At 34.1% G+C, this 20148-nt stretch overlaps 1 protein-coding gene across 4 annotated transcripts in view; it reads left to right on the forward strand.

The window, feature by feature from the left end:
- The window catches only part of LOC126972009 (aldehyde dehydrogenase, dimeric NADP-preferring), a 90683-nt gene that overhangs the window by 64697 nt on the left and 5838 nt on the right, over nucleotides 1–20148 (forward strand). For 3 of the 4 annotated variants that reach the window (XM_050818544.1, XM_050818547.1, XM_050818548.1), the window contains exons 7-10: nucleotides 6948–7151; nucleotides 12935–13050; nucleotides 15514–15649; nucleotides 17616–17766. In XM_050818544.1, the coding sequence (XP_050674501.1) occupies nucleotides 6948–7151; nucleotides 12935–13050; nucleotides 15514–15649; nucleotides 17616–17766 (607 nt within the window). Of the gene's footprint in view, nucleotides 1–6947; nucleotides 7152–10346; nucleotides 10463–12934; nucleotides 13051–15513; nucleotides 15650–17615; nucleotides 17767–20148 lie in introns of all 4 variants that reach the window. The other variant, XM_050818546.1, reaches the window with a different exon arrangement.

Genomic DNA, 20148 nt, shown 5'->3' on the forward strand with positions numbered 1-20148 from the left:
AATAAATCCAATGTTGTCAAGCACAATTATTATTATTTTTTTTAATATCACGTGAGTTTAGGGGGAGGGGACAAAATCTCATGACCAAGGGTTGTGTGATAAATCGTCTCGTGTAACTTATGGATGCCACCTTACTTACCATCATCAAGTTAGTCATACGCTTGTAGGTTCTCTTATGACAAATTCAAATATTTTTATTCAAAATAGAATGCGACATCACTTATTGAAAGTCAAAAACTACCACCCATTCCAAAAAGAATGCCTCAGACCTGAGAAGAATGTGCGCAACAAAGTTCAGAGTTCAGAGTTTAACACCATGACACCAGAATTTTATATATAATATATTAGCGGCCTTACAAATAAAATTGGTATAAAGTTATACGCGGAAAACGTTATACGTCCGAATAAACCAATCATAAGCTCTGTCTATTTGTAAACATTTTGCATACTTTTGTTTTTTTCTGAGGTATACATTTATAACAAGATTATTTGTAAGGCCGTAGGAGTCAATTGAGTCATGCTCTACGGAAGGTGGCTAAGTTAACAAAAAATTAAATATAAGCCGTTCCCTCCCGCTTCGCTGAGTGAATTTTAAAAGGAAGGAACGTTAGAATTCGAAAAATAAGTAGTCGAAAAATAAACCATCTAGGATAAATTTCGCATCGAATGGTGGTAGTTTCATGTCGATAGTTGATGTAAGTATAATGCTGTAGTAAATTATTCGATCTTCGCTAGTATAATTAAGAGCAAAAAATATTTTATGTAGATATTTTGCTGTATTCTAACGACCTCTGTTTTTTTCGAAATGCACAAAGGTTAAACTGTTTTTGTTCTTAATCGCTTGAAGTAACAAAACACGCGCACTATAAGTATTATTTGATATTTTTTGTGGAAAAGGAGAACAAACGAGCGTATGGGTCACCTGGTGTTAAATGATCACCGCCGCCCACATTCTCTTGCAACACCAGAGGAATTTTTTATGGGTACGCATGTCGTATAGTCCCGGAAACACCGCACAAGGAAGTTCATTCCACAGCTTTGTAGTACGTGCAAGAAAGCTCCATGAAAACCGCACTGTGGAGGACCGCCACACATGCACATGGTGGGGATGATATCCTAACTTGTGGCGTGTCGTGCGAAGTTGGAATTCGGCGGCAGGAATCAGGTTGAACAGCCCTTAGGAACACTCCCCGTGATAAATGCGGTAGAAGACACACAATGATTATAAATTATGTTTTAAACGACAGTTTCAATGAAGCCTGTAATAATAATAATAATCATTTATTTCAGGCATAACCAACCGATAGAAAAGACAATGTAAATAAAGATAAAATTTAAAATTACAATAAATTAAATACAAATAACAAGTACAAATTAAATGAAATGAAAACAATTATATTTAAAATATTCATTTTCTTTTTCTATAAATGCACGACAACAATTATAATGTTCAAGTTTTCACTTTTGTCGGCACTCCCGGAGTGCAACCTGTATTTTCTTTTGTTGCTCTTCAATTGAAGGATACTATGGTTAGCAACTAAGTATTTTTTTGGTTTTCGTCTTCATAAAACCTCTTTGTTATTACAAAAACTGTATCACCTGGTCAAATTTCTAAATGGTCTGTTTACTCTCATATAATTTGCAGTTAGGTACAAACTTAACTTTGTAGAAATAATTCTCTTATGTACTAGTGTGTAATATTATGCACGTTTGTGTTATAGTTGAGTTAATGTCCCTTAGAACGACGTTATAAAGTTTACTTTACGACCAAGCGTGTTTAAAAATAATATCACGTAAATATTATAACTTTATAAAAATAGAACAAAACATAGTTGTTTTCGTAAAAAGTTGGCTAAGTTAATACATACCTTAGTATGTATTAACTTAGCCATAAAGAAATTTTCATTTGTTTTTGTGCTTCCCCGGGGCGTAAAAAGAATAGGGGAGTCCCAGGACCAATCGAATCGACTAAGGGCTTTTTAGAAGTCACGCTGCCGTCTTATGGCGTCAGCACAATCGGGCCAGACTCGTCCGGGTTAATTACCACACTGGCACAGATTACCGGCGTGTAGTAGTGCCGCTATGTTTCGCATAGGTTCGTGTCGAGGACTAAATTCGAAATCTTGGGTGATTTCAACGGGCACAATGCCAAATGCCTTGGGTCACGTACCACAGACTACGCAGGGCGATCTGTGCATAATTTTACATTGGCGTATGGTCTGTCCCAACTGGTTGAGTCGCCAATGCGGCTCCCAAATGTGGATAGCCACATGCCGTCCTTATTGGGTCTTCTGCTGACTTCACATCCCGATAGTTACCAGGTCTCTGTCGACGCCCCTCTCGGAACGTCCGACCATTGCCTAGTCAGGAGTGTAGTGCCTATCCGACCACCAGCGACCCACCGCGTTTGGCACAACAAGTCAGCAGATTGGGATAGGATGCGTTCCTTTTTCGCATTCTACCCTTGAGGCATGGTTTGTTTCCCTTCGGATCATCTTAGTGCCTGCGCCTTTGCAGTAGCCGATGTGATACTACAGGGCATGGATATTTTAATACCAAACTCTGTAGTACCGATGGGTGGCAGATCGCAGCCCTGGTTCGATGCGGCTGTTAAAGCAGCATCTGACTGCAATAAACAGGCGTATCGAACTTGGATTGTGGTGCTGGGCTCAAAGGATCCGAACTGCAAAGTTCTAAAGAGGAAATATAAACTGCAAAGTTCTATAGAGGAAAAAGAAAGCGAGCAGGTTTCCAATAACCGGACTGGAACAGGCAAGTTCTGGTCGTTGTCGAAAGCTGCTCTTAGTAACTTTAAGCCCTGCCGCCGCTGTACATGAGGAATGACACCTATACGGCAAAACAGAAATCCGATCTTCTGTGCGCTCTTTTTACCTCCAACCCGACTATTGACGACAACGGAAAATCACCTGACCATCCCGCAGTGTCAAAGCTTTATGCATCATACTCATGCTCAAAAGGCGTAGTCCCTGACTCATAGAAGTCAGGCCTTTTCCATCCGATCCAAAAAAAAAACGAGACAGTTCATTCCGACTTCTCTTTAGTTAACTATCTTCACATTACAATATCATAGAGAAATACTTTCAACCTAATTTATTAGGAATTACACTGAAAGAAAATTTTAAAGACACCACACTTATTTAAAAACTTTTTTGTAAATATATCTATTAAAAATGGGTTTTGTAAATATCTGCAATCTGATCCTCTGTTTTTATATAATATATTTCATAACTCTTTAATCTTCTAAATATATTATATAAATTACGTGACACGTTGTTTGTCCACGATGGACTCCTAAACTAATGAACGGATTTTAATGGGGATTACTTCATGGAGTGCAGTTTGGTCCAACTTGAGAGATAGGATAGTTTTTATTTCGATTTGGGACCCATAATTATTTTTATTTTCAATATTCGTTTTGTATAGACATTTTTTCTATGACAGAATTTAGTGACGCACGGTTTGACAGTTCCGCTGTGAAACAATTTCATTATAACAACAGAGAGCATGTTTCACGAAATAATTCTTGATGTTTTGAAATATTATTGGCAAATTCCTATAAAACAGTATTTTATTATTATCTACAGAACAACGTCTGTCGGGTCAGCTAGTGTACTATATGTACTCTTATGTCTATATGTCGCAATCGCTGAACACTATCAGTATTGCAATTATGGTGCCCTGATTATTACTGAACATCGCTATAGGACAAAATGTCTTGATATTAAAATCATTGAAGATGCATCAGTCTCATTCATACGGATTACCATATAAGTAAACAGACTCTGTAGAAGACAATCTTATTCTTGCTTGAATTTTGAACACCATGAGATTAAACAACTTAAAAACATACACAATAGCCATTTGCTCATTTGTCATCTCTGTTTAATATTGATTTTAGATCATGTTTTCACTTACATTGTTACCAACAATGAATACTTCTTACACATGTATCAATACATGTTTTGACATCACCAGCACGTTTTGTAAACAAACATTGTATTACATTGGGGTCGTACAAAATCTTTTGTCGTTATCGCCAAGTTAAATTGATCATTATATTTAAAATAGGTTAACTGAACTTTGTAGCAACTGACATAAATAACCAAATTTTCCACTAGAGTACATATTTCATATTATGAATCTAACGTGTCGATTTCTTCTTCCATTCGTTTTTTTTTTTAATTTTATGCCCACTTTAAACTAACAAACCTTATCAAAGTCCCAGATATTGTTCACTTTCAGAATTTCTTCTTCTCTTCATTAATTTTTCTACGACTTGGTAATTTAAAATGAAACAAAAATTTAAAAAACAAATACCACAAATTTCGAGTTGCCCATTTTTTATTGTTATTATGTAGTATTTATATCCTCTTTGGAGTAGCCACTTAAATGGGCGGGAGCCGGGATATAGAGGTACTTATTTCTGGTTAGTGGTTTTACTTTTAACTTCAAGGAATGGCAAAAGTATACCCATACAGCCAACGCGGGAAATGTTAAACTACAGAATATACCTAACAGCATCTTGGCAATTTATATTAATATTTTTTTTTGTCTTAAGTCGAGATTAAATTTTTAAGTCTAGTCTCGTTTTTTTTTCTCGTCTTGATATTTTGCGAAACTGGATTTTTTAACTTTACGTATTGACAAGTCCCAGATATTGTTCACTTTCAGAATTTCCTCTTCTCTCTTTATGCTTTCCTGCTATTTGCATAGCGCAAAGGCAAGAGGGTTCTCGATAGGTTTTAGGTCCATGTTCCACAGTGGAAACATTTTTTAGAATGAGGTCTCTTTGCTGTTTTGACTTGGTGATATGCTTTCTTCTTCTTCATGAGCCCTCGTCATTAGAACATGACAAATACATACTTATTTCACTATCACTAGGCGCATCTAAAGTTTCCTCAAATTGTCTAGAATGCTGTTCGTCCGTACTTGCATTCACCTGCTCTGTACTATCTTTTGGACCTTTAATCTCTTTCCTATATCTTCTCTTACAAGATACCTGATTCTAACCATCCATTTTGCACTCAAATTACAAATATACTTATTTGTATTAAATTTGCTATTAAATAATAAGTTTAATTGTAGGTACAATGTTACTTTAATTGTACAAGATATTTTTTGATGAAAAAAAAAGCCCGCTGAGTTTGTTGCGCCCGTTCTTCTCAGGCCTGAGGCATTAATTTGGAATAGGTGGTAGTTTTTTTGACTTTCAATAAGTGATGTCACATCCTATTTTGAATAAAAATATTTGTATTTGAATGTATCAAATTCCAGCTGCACCAACTGTTCAATCTTCTTCTAACATTGTTCTAGAAAAACAATATTCCTATCTACATCCACTCTATTTTCTTTGGAGAAATTATTGTGTAGCCCTTAATATCTCTATAACCCACCATGAATCCTTTCTCTCCTTGACAGTTCCGCTTTCGCCTTTTTTCGATAACAACAAGGGTTCCAAAGGTTTTTAATTCATTTATATGAAATAATTTGTTGTTCCATGTCTCGAACTCGTGTCTCCAGACACATTGCTTTTACTGACCCTGCTTAATGCGTCATATATACTGCTGTAACAAAACAAAATGAATAACACGCTAAGGAAGCCGAATTAAAAGTAGACAAAAAGTTGTTTTACAACGATACAAAGTCCAATGGCACATTCTAAAAAATGTGATAAGTTTTAAATAAGTAATAAGCTATTACCAAAGTTATTAATTTAATTTTAAGAGAAAAACCAAAAAGACGCTATCTGTATGTACAGCTAATTTTGTAACATTAAGTGTATAGAACTCTGTTTTAGAATTAACTAGGCTACGTCGAGGAAGTGATAGGAGTTTTGGAACATATGCATTCAATGTTTCCCGTCCTGTAAAGTTATTATGGAAGCTTTACTTATTTTGCTTACATACGAGATATTTAAAGTTTCAATATTTATGCAACAGTTGTATTAAGAGGGTCAAATAACGCTAGTGGTGTGGTTTGCGATGGGAGCCGCAGGCGAACTTTGCAAAGAATGACGCGACGATCGTTTTTTGACCTAGCTATACGTGTCGGATACATTAATTTTTCTACGACTTGGTAATTTAAAATAAAAAGAAATTAAAAAACAAATACCATGAATTTCTAGTTGCCCATTTTTAATTGTTATTAGGTTCGTAGTATTTATATCCTCTTCGGAGTAGCCACTTAAATAGGCGGGATATAGAGGTACTTCTTTCTGGTGAGTTGTTTTACTTTTTACTTCAAGGAATGGCAAAAGTACACCCATACAGCCAACGCGGGAAATGTTAAACTACAGAATATACCTAACAGCATCTTGGCAATTTATATTAATATTTTTTTTGTCTTATGTTGACATTAAAATGTTTAGACTCGTTTTTTTTAATGTCTTGATATTTTGCGATACTGGATTAGTTACTTTACGTATTGACGCTATAGAACAGACTATTAATACTATTCACATTTTTAGTTCGACTTGCTATTAAATTTAATTTTTCAAAATTTCTCAAGTAGGTACCTTTGTACCGTCATGTATCCACAACGAAAGCCGTTTGTTTCCCAACACTAAAAACAAACAACCTCTTAAATAGTATAAAATACAAAGAAGAACGGGTTGCGATAAAATATCTATTAAATTTATCGTTATTTCTATGTATTTATAATTAAACGACGACCCCTATAGCCCAGTGGTTAGTGACCCCGCCTACTGAGCTAGAGGTCCCGGGTTCGAATCCCGGTAGGTGCAATCATTTATATGATGAATATTTTTTATTTATATGTATATTTGTAAGTTTAAGTAAGTATATTGTATTAAATATAATAATCGTTGTCTTGCACCCATAGTGCAGGCTATGCCTAGTTTGGTGCAAGATAATATATGTAAGAGTGTGTCAGTAATATAATTATTAAATTATTAATATTACTTCCAGCCGACTCCAGAGTTTACTCGATGCGAGTAAAGATAAGGTTGTTATCGGAGGTAAGACTGACGCCCAGGACAAGTACATATCCCCGACAATTGTAGCAAATGTCTCCCCCGACGATAAAATAATGGAGGACGAAATATTCGGACCGATTTTACCAATCGTGCCCATCGAGAATGCTTACGAGGCAATCAAATTCATAAACGCAAGGTAAGATCGATTATTTTCAATTAAATAAGTTTCCTTTATCAGGATTAATGTCTTCGGTGAAGGTCGAAGTAATTACATATTTATTAATTACCAAGTCAATTATTGTACAATAGATTATAGAAATAATCTGTTTAATTCCCTATGGACTGAAGATTATAATATCATTTGGTGCTTTTGCTGGTTTTAAACACTGCAAAACTAAATTCATTGTTTTTCACTGAAATTAGAACCAAAATTATGGGCGAATTTTGGTTTTGCCAAAGCGTAATAGAAAATGCAGGAAAATTAAGGGGTAACATTAGCAGAGATCAAATTCAGTACTATAAGGAAAATGCTCCCATTAAAAAAAACCTGAGAACAATAAAAAAATCGAGGTCTCATTCTATTTTCTCCTCCAAAAGAAAATTTTGGAAGCGGAATGGGAAGAAAACGTTCAATGGCAGTCTCTTAGATTAAGGATTGGTCCTAGATACCGCAGGCGGAGTCGCAAAGTAAGGCAACTAATACTACGCCCAAGTGGGCGTACTCGAGCCAATCCCGGACAATGTGTGACGTTGATACATGTTCTGTTGAACTTTGCTAATAATTGAAAGTAAAATGCCGGGTTGCGTAGTAAAACTTTGTAAAAATAATACTAAATAAAATAAGAAAGACACTGGGATCACATATCACCAGTAAGTACATATTTTGTATTTTATTAATTTCAATGTAAAATAACACAAAATGTATGTTACAAAATTTGAAAGATGCCATTGAGTGTCAAGATGCACACACATGCATCTAATAGTTGCCGTAATAAAAAATCTATGGTTCTTAGGTTGTGCGGTATCTAGTTGGAGCGCAGCGGAGACCAATCCTTAATCTAAGGTCAGACTGTTCAAATTGTTCCGCTTATTGTTAGCGGTTTAAAAATTTCAAAAAATTATTTAGACACACGCGGTTGTCAATATTGGTTTTATTTGAAAAAAAAATTGACCTATAGTAACTGCTAATGTTTCTTCTTAAATCGGCTATTCATTTTGTCATCCTCATTGGGTTTTCACAACGTTATTTTATATGTTAAAATAGAAATTATTATTGAAAATAGTTTATAATTTATGCAAACATGATTAAACGTAAAGTGATATATTATATTTATGTACATGTTGCGCCATGTTTTTTTGCCGTTTCTAGCAAACAATAATATTAATGTTGTTATTAATAATATAATTAAAAATATGACTCGTGTAAAGTAACGTTGTATTATTATGTCATTATATTATAAGTTTTTTTTTTAAATCAATCGTCACATAATCAGATTACACAAATAGAGAATAATAATAATAAATAATGAAGCCACAACCTGAGAGTTAAATACACATACAAGATTTATCAATGATACGTCACTCGAACGGTTGGCTCAGTGGAAGAGCACTCGCACGGAACTCGAGAGGTCGCCGGTTGGAGTCTCGCATCGTTCATAAATTTTGTTTATAAATTTTATTTGTGTAATTAATCCCAGAAGTGAGGGTTATCACTTTAAAAATAACAAATTGTTTATAATCAGATTGTTTTTAAAATGAAGATTCAAAGTCTTCTTTTACCACCATTTCAGCTTTAATAAGAAATGGTATGAACTTATATTCGACACTGTTAAATAATCAATATTTCACTACTTCAGTAGATTACAATGGATTATTTACTTAATATTATATAATGTGTATTCTGCAAGATAAGAAAAAAGCACAGTAAAAATGTTTACTTTTTTATAGCTAGAACAGCTTGTTTATAGTTAAGAAAAAAAATTCAGTAAACTCATTAATTTATTTGAGATTCTATAAACAAGTCGATTAAATAAAATGCTGGAGTTGTATTGGTAATAAAATAACGCAATTTATTATTTACCAGTTATTACTATAACTATAATTATGAAATGATCTTTGAAATCTTCAAGGTTATCAACAATCTGGTTCCGTCAGATACTCATTTTTTTTGCCTTAACACTGCCTTTTTCACCTTCACAATACTTCAATATAATATTTTTAAAGTTTTTTTTGTTAAGGTATAAAGGGGGAACCCAATGTACAATGTGTTTGTCAATTGTCAAGGGTAATGGAATCATTTGTCCATTAAATATTTTAAAAAAATGGAATTATCCACACATTGCTTCATTTAAGATTTCCTAATTTCTAATTGAATATAAGTTGAAACAGTAATACCTCGAACTTACGAAATAGGTGGGATTGAGCCATACCTCGTCGGATTTACATAAGTTGGGGTGAAATAAGTAGTTACAATACAAGCATATAAATTATTGTTCATTGGAACTGGACATTAAAGAGAATAATAATTAATAATCTTACATTATTTATAAGTCTCGATCACTGACCTGTACAAATACCACTGGACAGGCTGTTCCATATGTTTGACAGCAAATTTTTTGTGCCTATTTGAAGCGCCACTCGCGAGCGAGCCAGAGAACTACTTTTGACGTATAATACAAATGGTTGCGAAAGAACGTACAATACTCTGAAGTATTTTTGTATTTTCAATTAATTTCGGGGGGAATTTGCTGGGGACAACCCCAGCAAACATCGAACTAGGTTGTCATCACTAGTTTTAGTACCGCAGACTCTCGCTACATGGCCAACAGCGCGAAAATGGCGAATATCAAACAGGCACAAAAGCATATTGACGCCAGTCCAGTGTAGTATTTTATTTTTATTCTATTCGAAAAACTTACATCTAGTTTATTTACAAGTAGGTATATAATTAAGTACTGATGGATAGTTACAAATTTTAACTTATACTTAGTTATATAAATTAGATTAAAAATTAAAACAAAAGAATTAAATTAAAAAAAATAAAGTCCCCAGGAAAGTAACACTTAAAATATAGAAGAGGTCAGTGGTCTAGATAGACTATGACAGCTGTGAAAACGTAAGTTAAAAAATGACCAAAACAAATGATAGATTGTGATTCTCTATTTTCCCATCAACAATATGCTCATGCTGCGCTCAGATAATAGACAAAATTACGATTTTTCAATATTGCTTAACCCTGGGTCTGTAAGTCGGGGTATTACTGCTTTTGAAAACACGTACATGAAATTGAAAAATGCGACTGGAACCATTGCCATTATCATTTTATAATAGTCTGTTTAATGCTTATTGGAAACTTTGATCTATGTGGAAGTAAGCTGGTGGAATATTTCAGGGAGCATCCATTAGTATTATACCTGTTCAGCAAAGAATCAAATATACATAAAATATTCATCGAACAGACTCGATCAGGCAGTGTCTGTGTGAATGATACGATTATGTTTTACGCCGGTAAGGAGACATGGGTGATGGAATTAGGCAAGATACAGCATAAAATATACCTTTGGGCAACAGAAATAACACGTCTGTTGGATCTTAGACACATCTTTATCCAACGATAGCGAACTAGTTCCTAAGATCATGTCCAGCAAAACCCAAATTACTATTAAATGAGAACCATATTCATTTTGAGCATTGCAAACAAGTATTAATTATTGTTTGTTTATATCGTTTGATATATATTATATTCATACTAGCTGACCCGACTGACGTTTCATAACATCAAGAATTATTTTGCAAAATATGCTGCCTGTTGTTATAATGAAATTGTTTCACAGCAGTACTGTCAAACCGTCAATAAATTCTCGCAGAAAATATGTTCGTACAAAACAAAATTGGAAATAAAAATAATTAGGGGTCCCAAATCAAAATAAAAACTGTCCTATCTCTCAAGTTGGACTAAAGTGCACTCAATGAGGTAATCCCAATTATTATCCCCGTTCATTAGTTTAGGGAGTTCACCGGGAACAAACATCAGGAAAGACTGGATTTATATAGATTAAGATTAAAGTAAATATTGTGCGTCTGTATATTGAAGATATATTCTATGCTGTATTTTTGCTTGGTAGAATGCTTCAAGGTGAAAGGAGGTTAGGAGCTGTTTTATCAAATGTCACTCACACACAGTAACTACGCATATCACGATTTAGAGGTCAATGTCTTAATACCCGTACGCTACGTAGATGCACTTGTAACGGCTAATTGTATAGTATATATATTTATGTTACAGCATTTACTATTAACATATGAAAGAAAATTACAAGCATACAAATAAATAATAAATTATTATAGTTAAAAATTAAAAGTCAAGATCGAAATATTGTATAGCCAATTTGCCGACAGTATCCCGCGTGCTCTGTAAGCTATTTAAGATTTCTGCAGATATTACCTACCTGGACGTAGTTCCTGAAAAACGTTCCGAGCCACAAACATCACATTTTAAGGGATTCGTGTTTAAAGTTTATTTAATATTAGTGTATTCCGTACATGTGGACTACTAAGTCATAATGTCATTTAAAGTGTGACAGGAGGGCTGCCATTTTTTGTCAGTCCGTTAATATGAATTACATGACCAGTTTTATGTTCTTAACTCAATTTCGACATGATTGTGGTTTGGAACGTTTTTCTGGAATTACGTCCGGAACTGGAATACGTGAAGTGGGAAGAAAATAGTTTGCTATGAGATGCTATTATACTACTTAATAAAAAAAAATTATGTACGCCTTTTCCAGATGTCCTCTATTATCTCATATTTAAAAAAAACTCATTAAATGTACGACCTAAAAGTAAAAATTTCAAACTATATTGATATTGTCAATAATTCAAAAATCCATAATTTAGTATAATGAATATGAATAGCAATTGCTAAAACAATTTTGAAAAGGATAACAAATTAATATTATTTATACAACTCTGTCATATTGATGTGTTATCTAGTTTTAGCGAATTTTAATAGAATAAAAACCAAGTTATTTTTTGGAATACGTGGGGCCGTGCCTCATCTATTATATTCCTTATTAATTGCACATACCTGGTGTATCCAATGGTAGGGTCGTTTACCCTATATAGTCGATTGCATTATGTACCTATAAAATATTAATTAATTTTTGGAGTTCTAGATATTTATTTAAAAAAAAAATCTTCAAATCTCCATGATGTTTGTACACTCCCAATGAAATAACATTATCAATTATTTTGTAATCGTAATTTCTATAAAACAAACACAAAATGGGCTATATGCATTGTTCCCTTTAGACTTTTCACTTAAGTAATTATTAGTGTCCAACAATTTTATGCGTGAAAGAAAGAATTTTATGGATTATAATTAAGTATATTTAATTGGAAAAATACGTTTTAATCATTTCTTTTTAAAAATTGGCATTTGACTCTTAATCGTCGATATAGATATGCACGCATACTTCTGGTGGTGGAACGACTCTTCATATTCGGTGGTGGGTTTCACTTAGTGAAAGACGAGATGATTGGTTTTATGTAGTATATAATTTCTGCAGCCTTCTGAAATATATTTCTGTACTTCCACTATCTCGCGACGTAAGCTGTTTAAATTATGCACTAGCACTTGGCTAAAAACTCTTGGTATTCTTAATAAATAAAAATGACTATTGAGCAATGTAAAATAATCATTTATTTAATAATTCATAAAATATTTTATATGCCACCTCCATTTATTATTCTCCGTGGTGAGCCTTAACAAATTCAATTACTTCCAATACTTTTAATAGAAAATGTCTCGTTAATAATATAAGTATTATTTTATTCGCATAGTGTATTTTTATAAACAGCTTACAAATCTTGTTAATACCCGCTCTGTGTTAATATTCTTTAGCTCTCCCCAAAATAAAAATAAAATATTGTCTATTTCTATCTCTAATGGTGGCGGTCTTTGTTTATGGTTGACCATAGAGAGAAACCGCTGGTGCTGTACGTGTTCACGCTCAACGCCAATGTGAGACAGAGTATCACAGATAACACAAGTAGCGGAGGGATGTGCATTAACGATGTTATGATGCAAATGGGAGGTATGAAGTATACGCAACTTCCTTTCCGTTACATTCTATTTAAAATTTCCGAAATCAGTTGGCTCAAGGACGTTATCTTACTGCATTAACTTTGGCTCAGTTTTTATTTATGTAAGATTCATGTATAAAAATAAATTACTTTAACTTATAATTTCATAATTATCAATTTAGTAGTACAGGTGGCGAAGTGTGTGAAATAAACAAACTCACATTAAGATTTATAACATTAGTTATAATTAGGTTGATTCATCGGCATTAAAAGGCATTTATTTTCTCAAAATTGATTCCTTTAGAGTTCTTATTGATGTCATTTCTAATATACTAGAGACTACTACCGCTTCGGATACAAATGGCGCTCTGAGAGATTCTCCGGCGCAAGAAACTCTTCCGGCATTCTTTTTTTGCGCTCTTTTCAATAAAAATATACAATATTGTACAGTCATTTCTATCGCTATAAAATAATCGTAATCTAGTCCCCGGCTGTCCAATCACTTAGATATTCAGCTGTGGAGTAATAGGATTTACGATAGAGCCATTTTTTTATAAAACATTTAAATATATTTCTAGATAATGCCTGAACAGTGGCTGGGACTTTATTATAGAAATGTATACATATACCCTTAAAGCTATTATGTATCTTATGAAGCCTACTAGAATTAGTTACAAGCAATCCCTTATTTCTAGTGTTATAATAATGAAAATCACTATTAAGAGTAAAAAGAGCATTATATCCATCATTAATGTTAATGAAATATTAATGTGAATCTGTGTTACAATAGATAACAATAATTATTCATGTGATTATTCTGTTATAACACCTGTATTAAGAACATGTTAAAAGGCAAAAAATGCATTTATTTTTTTCAAAATTGATTACTTTACAATTCATTTTGATGTCATATCTAATATACTAGATACTACTACCGCTTCAGATACAAATGGCGCTCTGAGACCTCTCTCTTCTCCTCAGAGGCAGCGCAAGAAACTCTCCCAGCATTTTTTTTGGCGCTATTTTAAATAAATTATACTATATTGTACTGTCATTGCTATTGCCATAAAATAATCATATTATTTGTTTATTAAGGAGGCCATAACCCTTTATCACTGAGTTATTTTTCGTAGCCTTTCTCATGTGAGTTTCACCGCCTTGGTGTATGAGAGATTGGTCGTTTTTCTCCTGTTTTTATACCCTTTTTGTTGCTGTATTGCTGATCCAGAGACAAGGGGGCAATTGGTTATTCTGATTAGGTCATCGGCGACGTCTTTACCTCCTGAAATACTGTAACCTTTTATCCTTATCATCTGACGGAGGAATATATTTTGATATATATGTCATTATACAGTAATTTGCAAGATAAAGGCATAAAGGCATTTATTTTCTCAAAATTGATTCCTTTAGAATTCTTTTTGATGTCATTTCTTATGCTACTAGATACTACTACCGCTTCGGAAACAAATGGCGCTCTGAGAGAGGAGAAGCGGCGCAAGAAACTCTCCCAGCATTCTTTTTTATGCGCTCTTTTCAATAAAAATATACAATATTGTACAGTCGCTATAAAATAATCACAATCTAGTCCCAGGCTGTCCGATAATAACTGCAATTGAGAATAATATTACAATGTAATATATTTTTTCTCTCCTCAAGACATCATTGTCTAATATGCAAAATTCGTGATTATTTTTGTAAGCAAACGATTTCGTACGATTTTGAAGATGATTTAAAAATGTAAATGTAGTGTTAATTACTGAAATAATTATGGTTTTAAGCAAACCATATTGCTTTGACAGTAGATATTTATTATTAGCTTTATATTCAAAAGAATACGTGAGTAATATATATTTATTGCTGTTACCATTTTAGACGCACGATACATGTAATTTTTCACACTGTAGGTAGTACTAAAAACTCCTTGCTGTAGTGGTAGCCTAATTTAGCAAAAAAATTTTTTTTTTAATTTTTACGTAGTGATTCATTCCTCGGCCTATTTTTGTATTGTCTATTTAGGAGATAAGTTATAAATAAAAGTATAAAAAAATATAATATCCAAGCAAAAAAGCGGCGCTACTCAACAGTGGTTCTTTAACTCAAAGGTGGTGGAATTGGCCCGTTATAATATATTTCTATAATTACCTCAATGCAATTTAAATTAGTAATTAAAAAGTATCAAATTGTTATGCATTATTTTCTAAGGATTTTTTTGTTTTGGATTTGGACTTTGTTTTTTTATGGTGGGTATGGGGCAGTAAATGCAAGTATTTTTGCCATTGTAAGACCTCGCTTCTTGAGCCGATGTTTATAACAATATTCTAGTTCTATAATAATTATCTCTAAGTACTTCTATAGTCTAGCGCTCAAATTAATAATAATAACATCTTTTTGCTTTTTAATAATATCTATTCAATACAATGTGGACTGTATTCAAATATGGACCTTGTTGAAACGTGTTAAAACTCATATTCCAGTTGATACGTTGCCATTCGGCGGCGTGGGCCACAGTGGCATGGGCGCCTACCATGGTAAGACCACGTTTGACACGTTCGTGCACAAGAAGAGTTGCCTGGTGAAGAACTTCGCTGCTATTGGAGAGAAACTTGCATCGTAAGTTTCTTATATATACTTCTTAAGGCGAGTTAGGAAAAAAAAATTGTGACAATAAGGAATGAGACGAGCAGGATGTTCAGCAAGTGGTGATTCCAATGCAGTGCCGCTCAGGATTCTTGAACAACCCAAAAATTCTGAGCGGCACCATAACCAGTCTCATTTGCCCATTAATTTCACTAGCAGACAGAAACACAATAATGCTTACACAATACTGCTTCACGGCAGAAAAAGGTGCCGTTATATTACAGGTACCACACCTATCATTTAGCCGGTATCATGTGTAAAGGAGCCTCCCACTGGTAAATGCCCTAAGCCGCCTCTTACGACACCCTTGGGCCTGGGGCTTTCCTATTGTAAGTATTACACAGATTAAATTTGGAAACAAAATTTATGAACAATGTGGTACTCGAACCCGCGACCTCACGCTCTTACCACTGAGCCAAGCGTTCGAGTGACGTATCGTTGATAAATCTTATTCAACTCTCATTTCATTCATTCAAATATCAGTTCATAAATATTGTTTTGAAATTTAATTTGTGTAATTAATCCCAGAAGTGAGGGTTATCACTTTAAAATAAAATAAATTATTGTATGTTTGCCCCGGGGAAACACAGGGCAAAAATTAGAGTGATTTTTTCATCGTGTCATTGCATTTAATTATAATTATTATACAAGAGCGACATCTCACGTCAATTTCCTAAAATACAAATCTTGGGGTTGAGCAGGTTATCAACTGTAATGTAGATCCTGTAGATGAAGCCACAACCTGAGACTTGAACAAAGCATACAAGATTTTATGACGATACGTCACTCCAACGGTTAGCTCAGTTGGTTAGAGCACTGGCACGGAACGCCAGAGATCGTGGGTTCGAGTCCCGCATCGTTCATAAAATTTTGTTTTTCAAATTTTATTTGTGAATTTTAATTATTATTAATATTTTCCGTCCGTCGATAAATCCGTCTCTAGTATAGTGTAAAGTGCAATCTATGTAGACAATGTTAAAACATAGTTACTATGTTAATCAAGATATCAGAATACTACATAGCATTGTATTCAAATTAGTTTGAACGTCTGTACAAGCATCATTAAATCATTTATATTGTTTTTGTGGTAATTCAGTTTGACAATAAGTTGTTTATGTCTTGCTACGCCAAATAGATATAATTTCTATAATATGGCTACAAATTTACAGCTTCGCAGTATGAGTATGGATTTTGTAGAATAAAAATGCTTTTAGACTATTCTAAGTTAATGCTATCCTATGGGCCTTTCATTTCCACTACTATTATTTACTTTTTTATGGAAAAGGTGGACAAACGAGCGTACGGGTCACTTGGTGTTAAGTGATCAGCCGATTTTTAAAGGTACCCATGTCGTATCGGCCCGGAAACACCGCACAAGTAAGCTCATTCCACAGCTTTGTTGTACGTGGAAGAAAGTTCCTTGAAAACCGCACTGTGGAGGAAAGGTACGCACCCAGATGGTGGGGATGATGTGCTAATTTGTGGCGTGAAGGTGGAATTCGGTTAGGTACTATATTTTTATTTGAACTTTTGACTTCTGAATTTTGGATATTTTTGAAACCCTACTTAGGTATACCAGTGAGAGGCTCCTTTGCACAGGATACCGGCTAGATTATGGGACCTATTTCTGCCGTGAAGCAGTAATGTATAAACATAACTGTGTTTCAGTCTGAATCTGCGTAGCTAGTGAAATTACTGGGCAAATGAGACTTAACATGTTACGTCTCAAGGCGACGGGTGCAATTGTAGTGCCGCTCAAAATTTTTGGGTTTTTCAAGAATCCAGAACGGCACTGCATTATAGTGGGCAGGGCGTATCCCTTATTATAAAAAAAAGACACTACCGACTGGTAGTAGGTACTATAGTACCATATTGATAGGATTTTCAATTAGTTATTTTGTTACTAACTTTTTTTACATAACACAATAAAATTCTACAGTGGCCGTTACCCACCCTATTCGGATGCTAAGCTGAACTTCATCTCCACCCTGATGAAGAAGAGGAACGGACCGTCGTTGAAGTATCTGCCGTACGTGATAACCTTCGCTCTGGGCGCCGGCATAGCGTATGGAATCGCCGTATGGCAGAAGGTAAAGAAGTAACTTGTTCCTGCAGTAAATTATAAAACAACCAATAACAGACAACTACTTTCAGTTTCGACCAATCCCCTTGCGTCCTTGAATATTCCGCAGTTTATTGACCAATTGGGGCGCTCCTTCGACTTCGTTGCAATAAAAATCTAAAACGAACAGAATACTCACATTTTCTGACGCGTTTCAAATTCACATGAAGCTGATTTTTTTACAATTGCAAAATTTATCTCTTATAAAAAACGTATTGTTTTGATGAACTGTTATTTTAACTATCTTACAACATGGAACATAATGCACAAGTGTTTAAGTATTAATTAATTACGTAGATGTCTGGTATTTCCATTGCAACGTCAGTTAATTGTTAATAATTTGACGGTATTATCACTTTGACCTAAAGTAATAAATATTCATATAGCGAAATACTGTGTAGTTATTACGATATTTTCTTAGGCTCGTGAATTCGTCGTGTTAGACCATGTTTTTCGATATATTCGAATAAACTTTCTAAATTATTTTAATGCTTACAGCTACAATCGGTATTCGTTACTAAATTAAATTTCATTGATCGACTATCGTACTTAACCTTTGCTTAGACTTATCTAGAGAGTTAAAGCAAAGTCCGTATTTATAAACATCACTTTGAGTGCGAGCTAAACTTAAACTTATTCACCCTTATTCATAATGGTCCGCTAACTTTAAGCAGCCGCTAAGGAGTGTTTTTTCTCATTCTGACTTAGGTCAATAGAAGAAGACAGAGTGAAAATTAGCAATGCTTTAAGTTAGCAGACTATTGTGAATAAGGGGGTAAGTCCACACTAATGACGACTTAGGAAAATCTCAGACTATAAGCCGAACAAAAAGGACGGTATTGTAGACGCTAGACAAAACAGTCTTTTACAAGTTTACGTAAGATGGAACGACCGAATCGTCTTTAAGGGCTCGTTGCGACTATCGTACTTAATCTTTGCTCAGACTTATCTAAAGAGTTAAGTCGAATCCCTTATTTATAAACATCGCTTTGAGTGCGATCTAAACTTAAGCTTAAGTCCACCATAACGACGACTTATGAAAATCTCAGACTATAAGCCGAACAAAAAGGAGATCAAACAATGTCTTGCGTCATCAAAAATTACTGTTGATGGACGTATTCTAAAATTCCCGTATTCACTGTATGCTGTCACGCATCTAAAAAATAGTAGTTAAATACGCTTTTATAGAAAATTTAATTAAAAAATGAAAAATATATAATAGTTTTAAAAAACAAAAACAAGGCCTTTGGCTCGGTCCCCAGCCTTAACAAGTCCGCATTTCGCATAAGTAATTCATCGATTTCCACTTATTTCAATAAAATTTATAATCAAATAAGTTTTGGACACTTAAAATGAAATTTTTCTATTGTAAATGAATGAATGAGTGTATAATGAATGAAATGTGCGCTTGACCTTTATATTGGGCAGTCTTAGCTTAAGATCACCATAATGTCAGCTGTTAAATGACAATAAATACCAAATCTAAGATCGCACTCAGCTAAGTTTTATGTAAGTTAAGTCTGAAGTCTCAGCCTGAGATCTATTGATCGAATTTAGACTTTGGTCAGACTTTACTGACGTAAAACTTTACTGAGTGCGATAAAATGCGAACTTAAGTGTTGTGTTCGGCTGTCTTAGCATAACCTTAGTATAATTTCAGCCACTGACCTGTATAAATACCACTGGACAGGCTGTTCCATATGTTTGACAGCAAATTTTTGAAGCGCCACTCGCGAGCGTCCAGAGAACTAATTATGACGTATAATACAAATGGCTGCGAGAGAATCGTACAATACTCTGAAATATTTTTGCATTTTGAATTAATTTCGTTCGTTTTCCACTTTAAATATTTATACTTCAGGAATCAACGTAATAAAGTACTCAATTATTTTTTTGTAAATAGATTTCCTATTAATGTCTGTTTAGATGAGGTCATCATCACTAGTTTTAGTTTCGCGGAGTCTCGCTACATGGCGAACAGTGCCAAAATTGTGAATATCAAACAGACACAAAAGTACTTTGACAGCCGCCAGTCCAGTGGTATATATATAGTAGAGGTCAGTGATTTCAGCTGTCAAATGACTATCAAAACGAAATAAAAGATTATGCTAAGGTTACACTCAGGTATAGTTTACGTGAGCTAAGTCTGAGGAAAGTCTAAGTACGCTCTGTAGATCTTACCTTAGTCTGGTGAGTGAAAACAGTAATAACACGCCATCTCGCGCTCAGTTATAACACGATTAGGACTGATTATTGTAGCTGCTTGTAATGCCGATATATTTATTAGTGATGGGTCGTCGACGTATTTAGTGTGAACGAAACTAGGTCGTTCATTTTCTTTCGTCGACTA

Source organism: Leptidea sinapis, chromosome 25 (assembly GCF_905404315.1).
Source record: "Leptidea sinapis chromosome 25, ilLepSina1.1, whole genome shotgun sequence".
In the NCBI taxonomy this organism is placed as follows: domain Eukaryota; kingdom Metazoa; phylum Arthropoda; class Insecta; order Lepidoptera; family Pieridae; genus Leptidea; species Leptidea sinapis.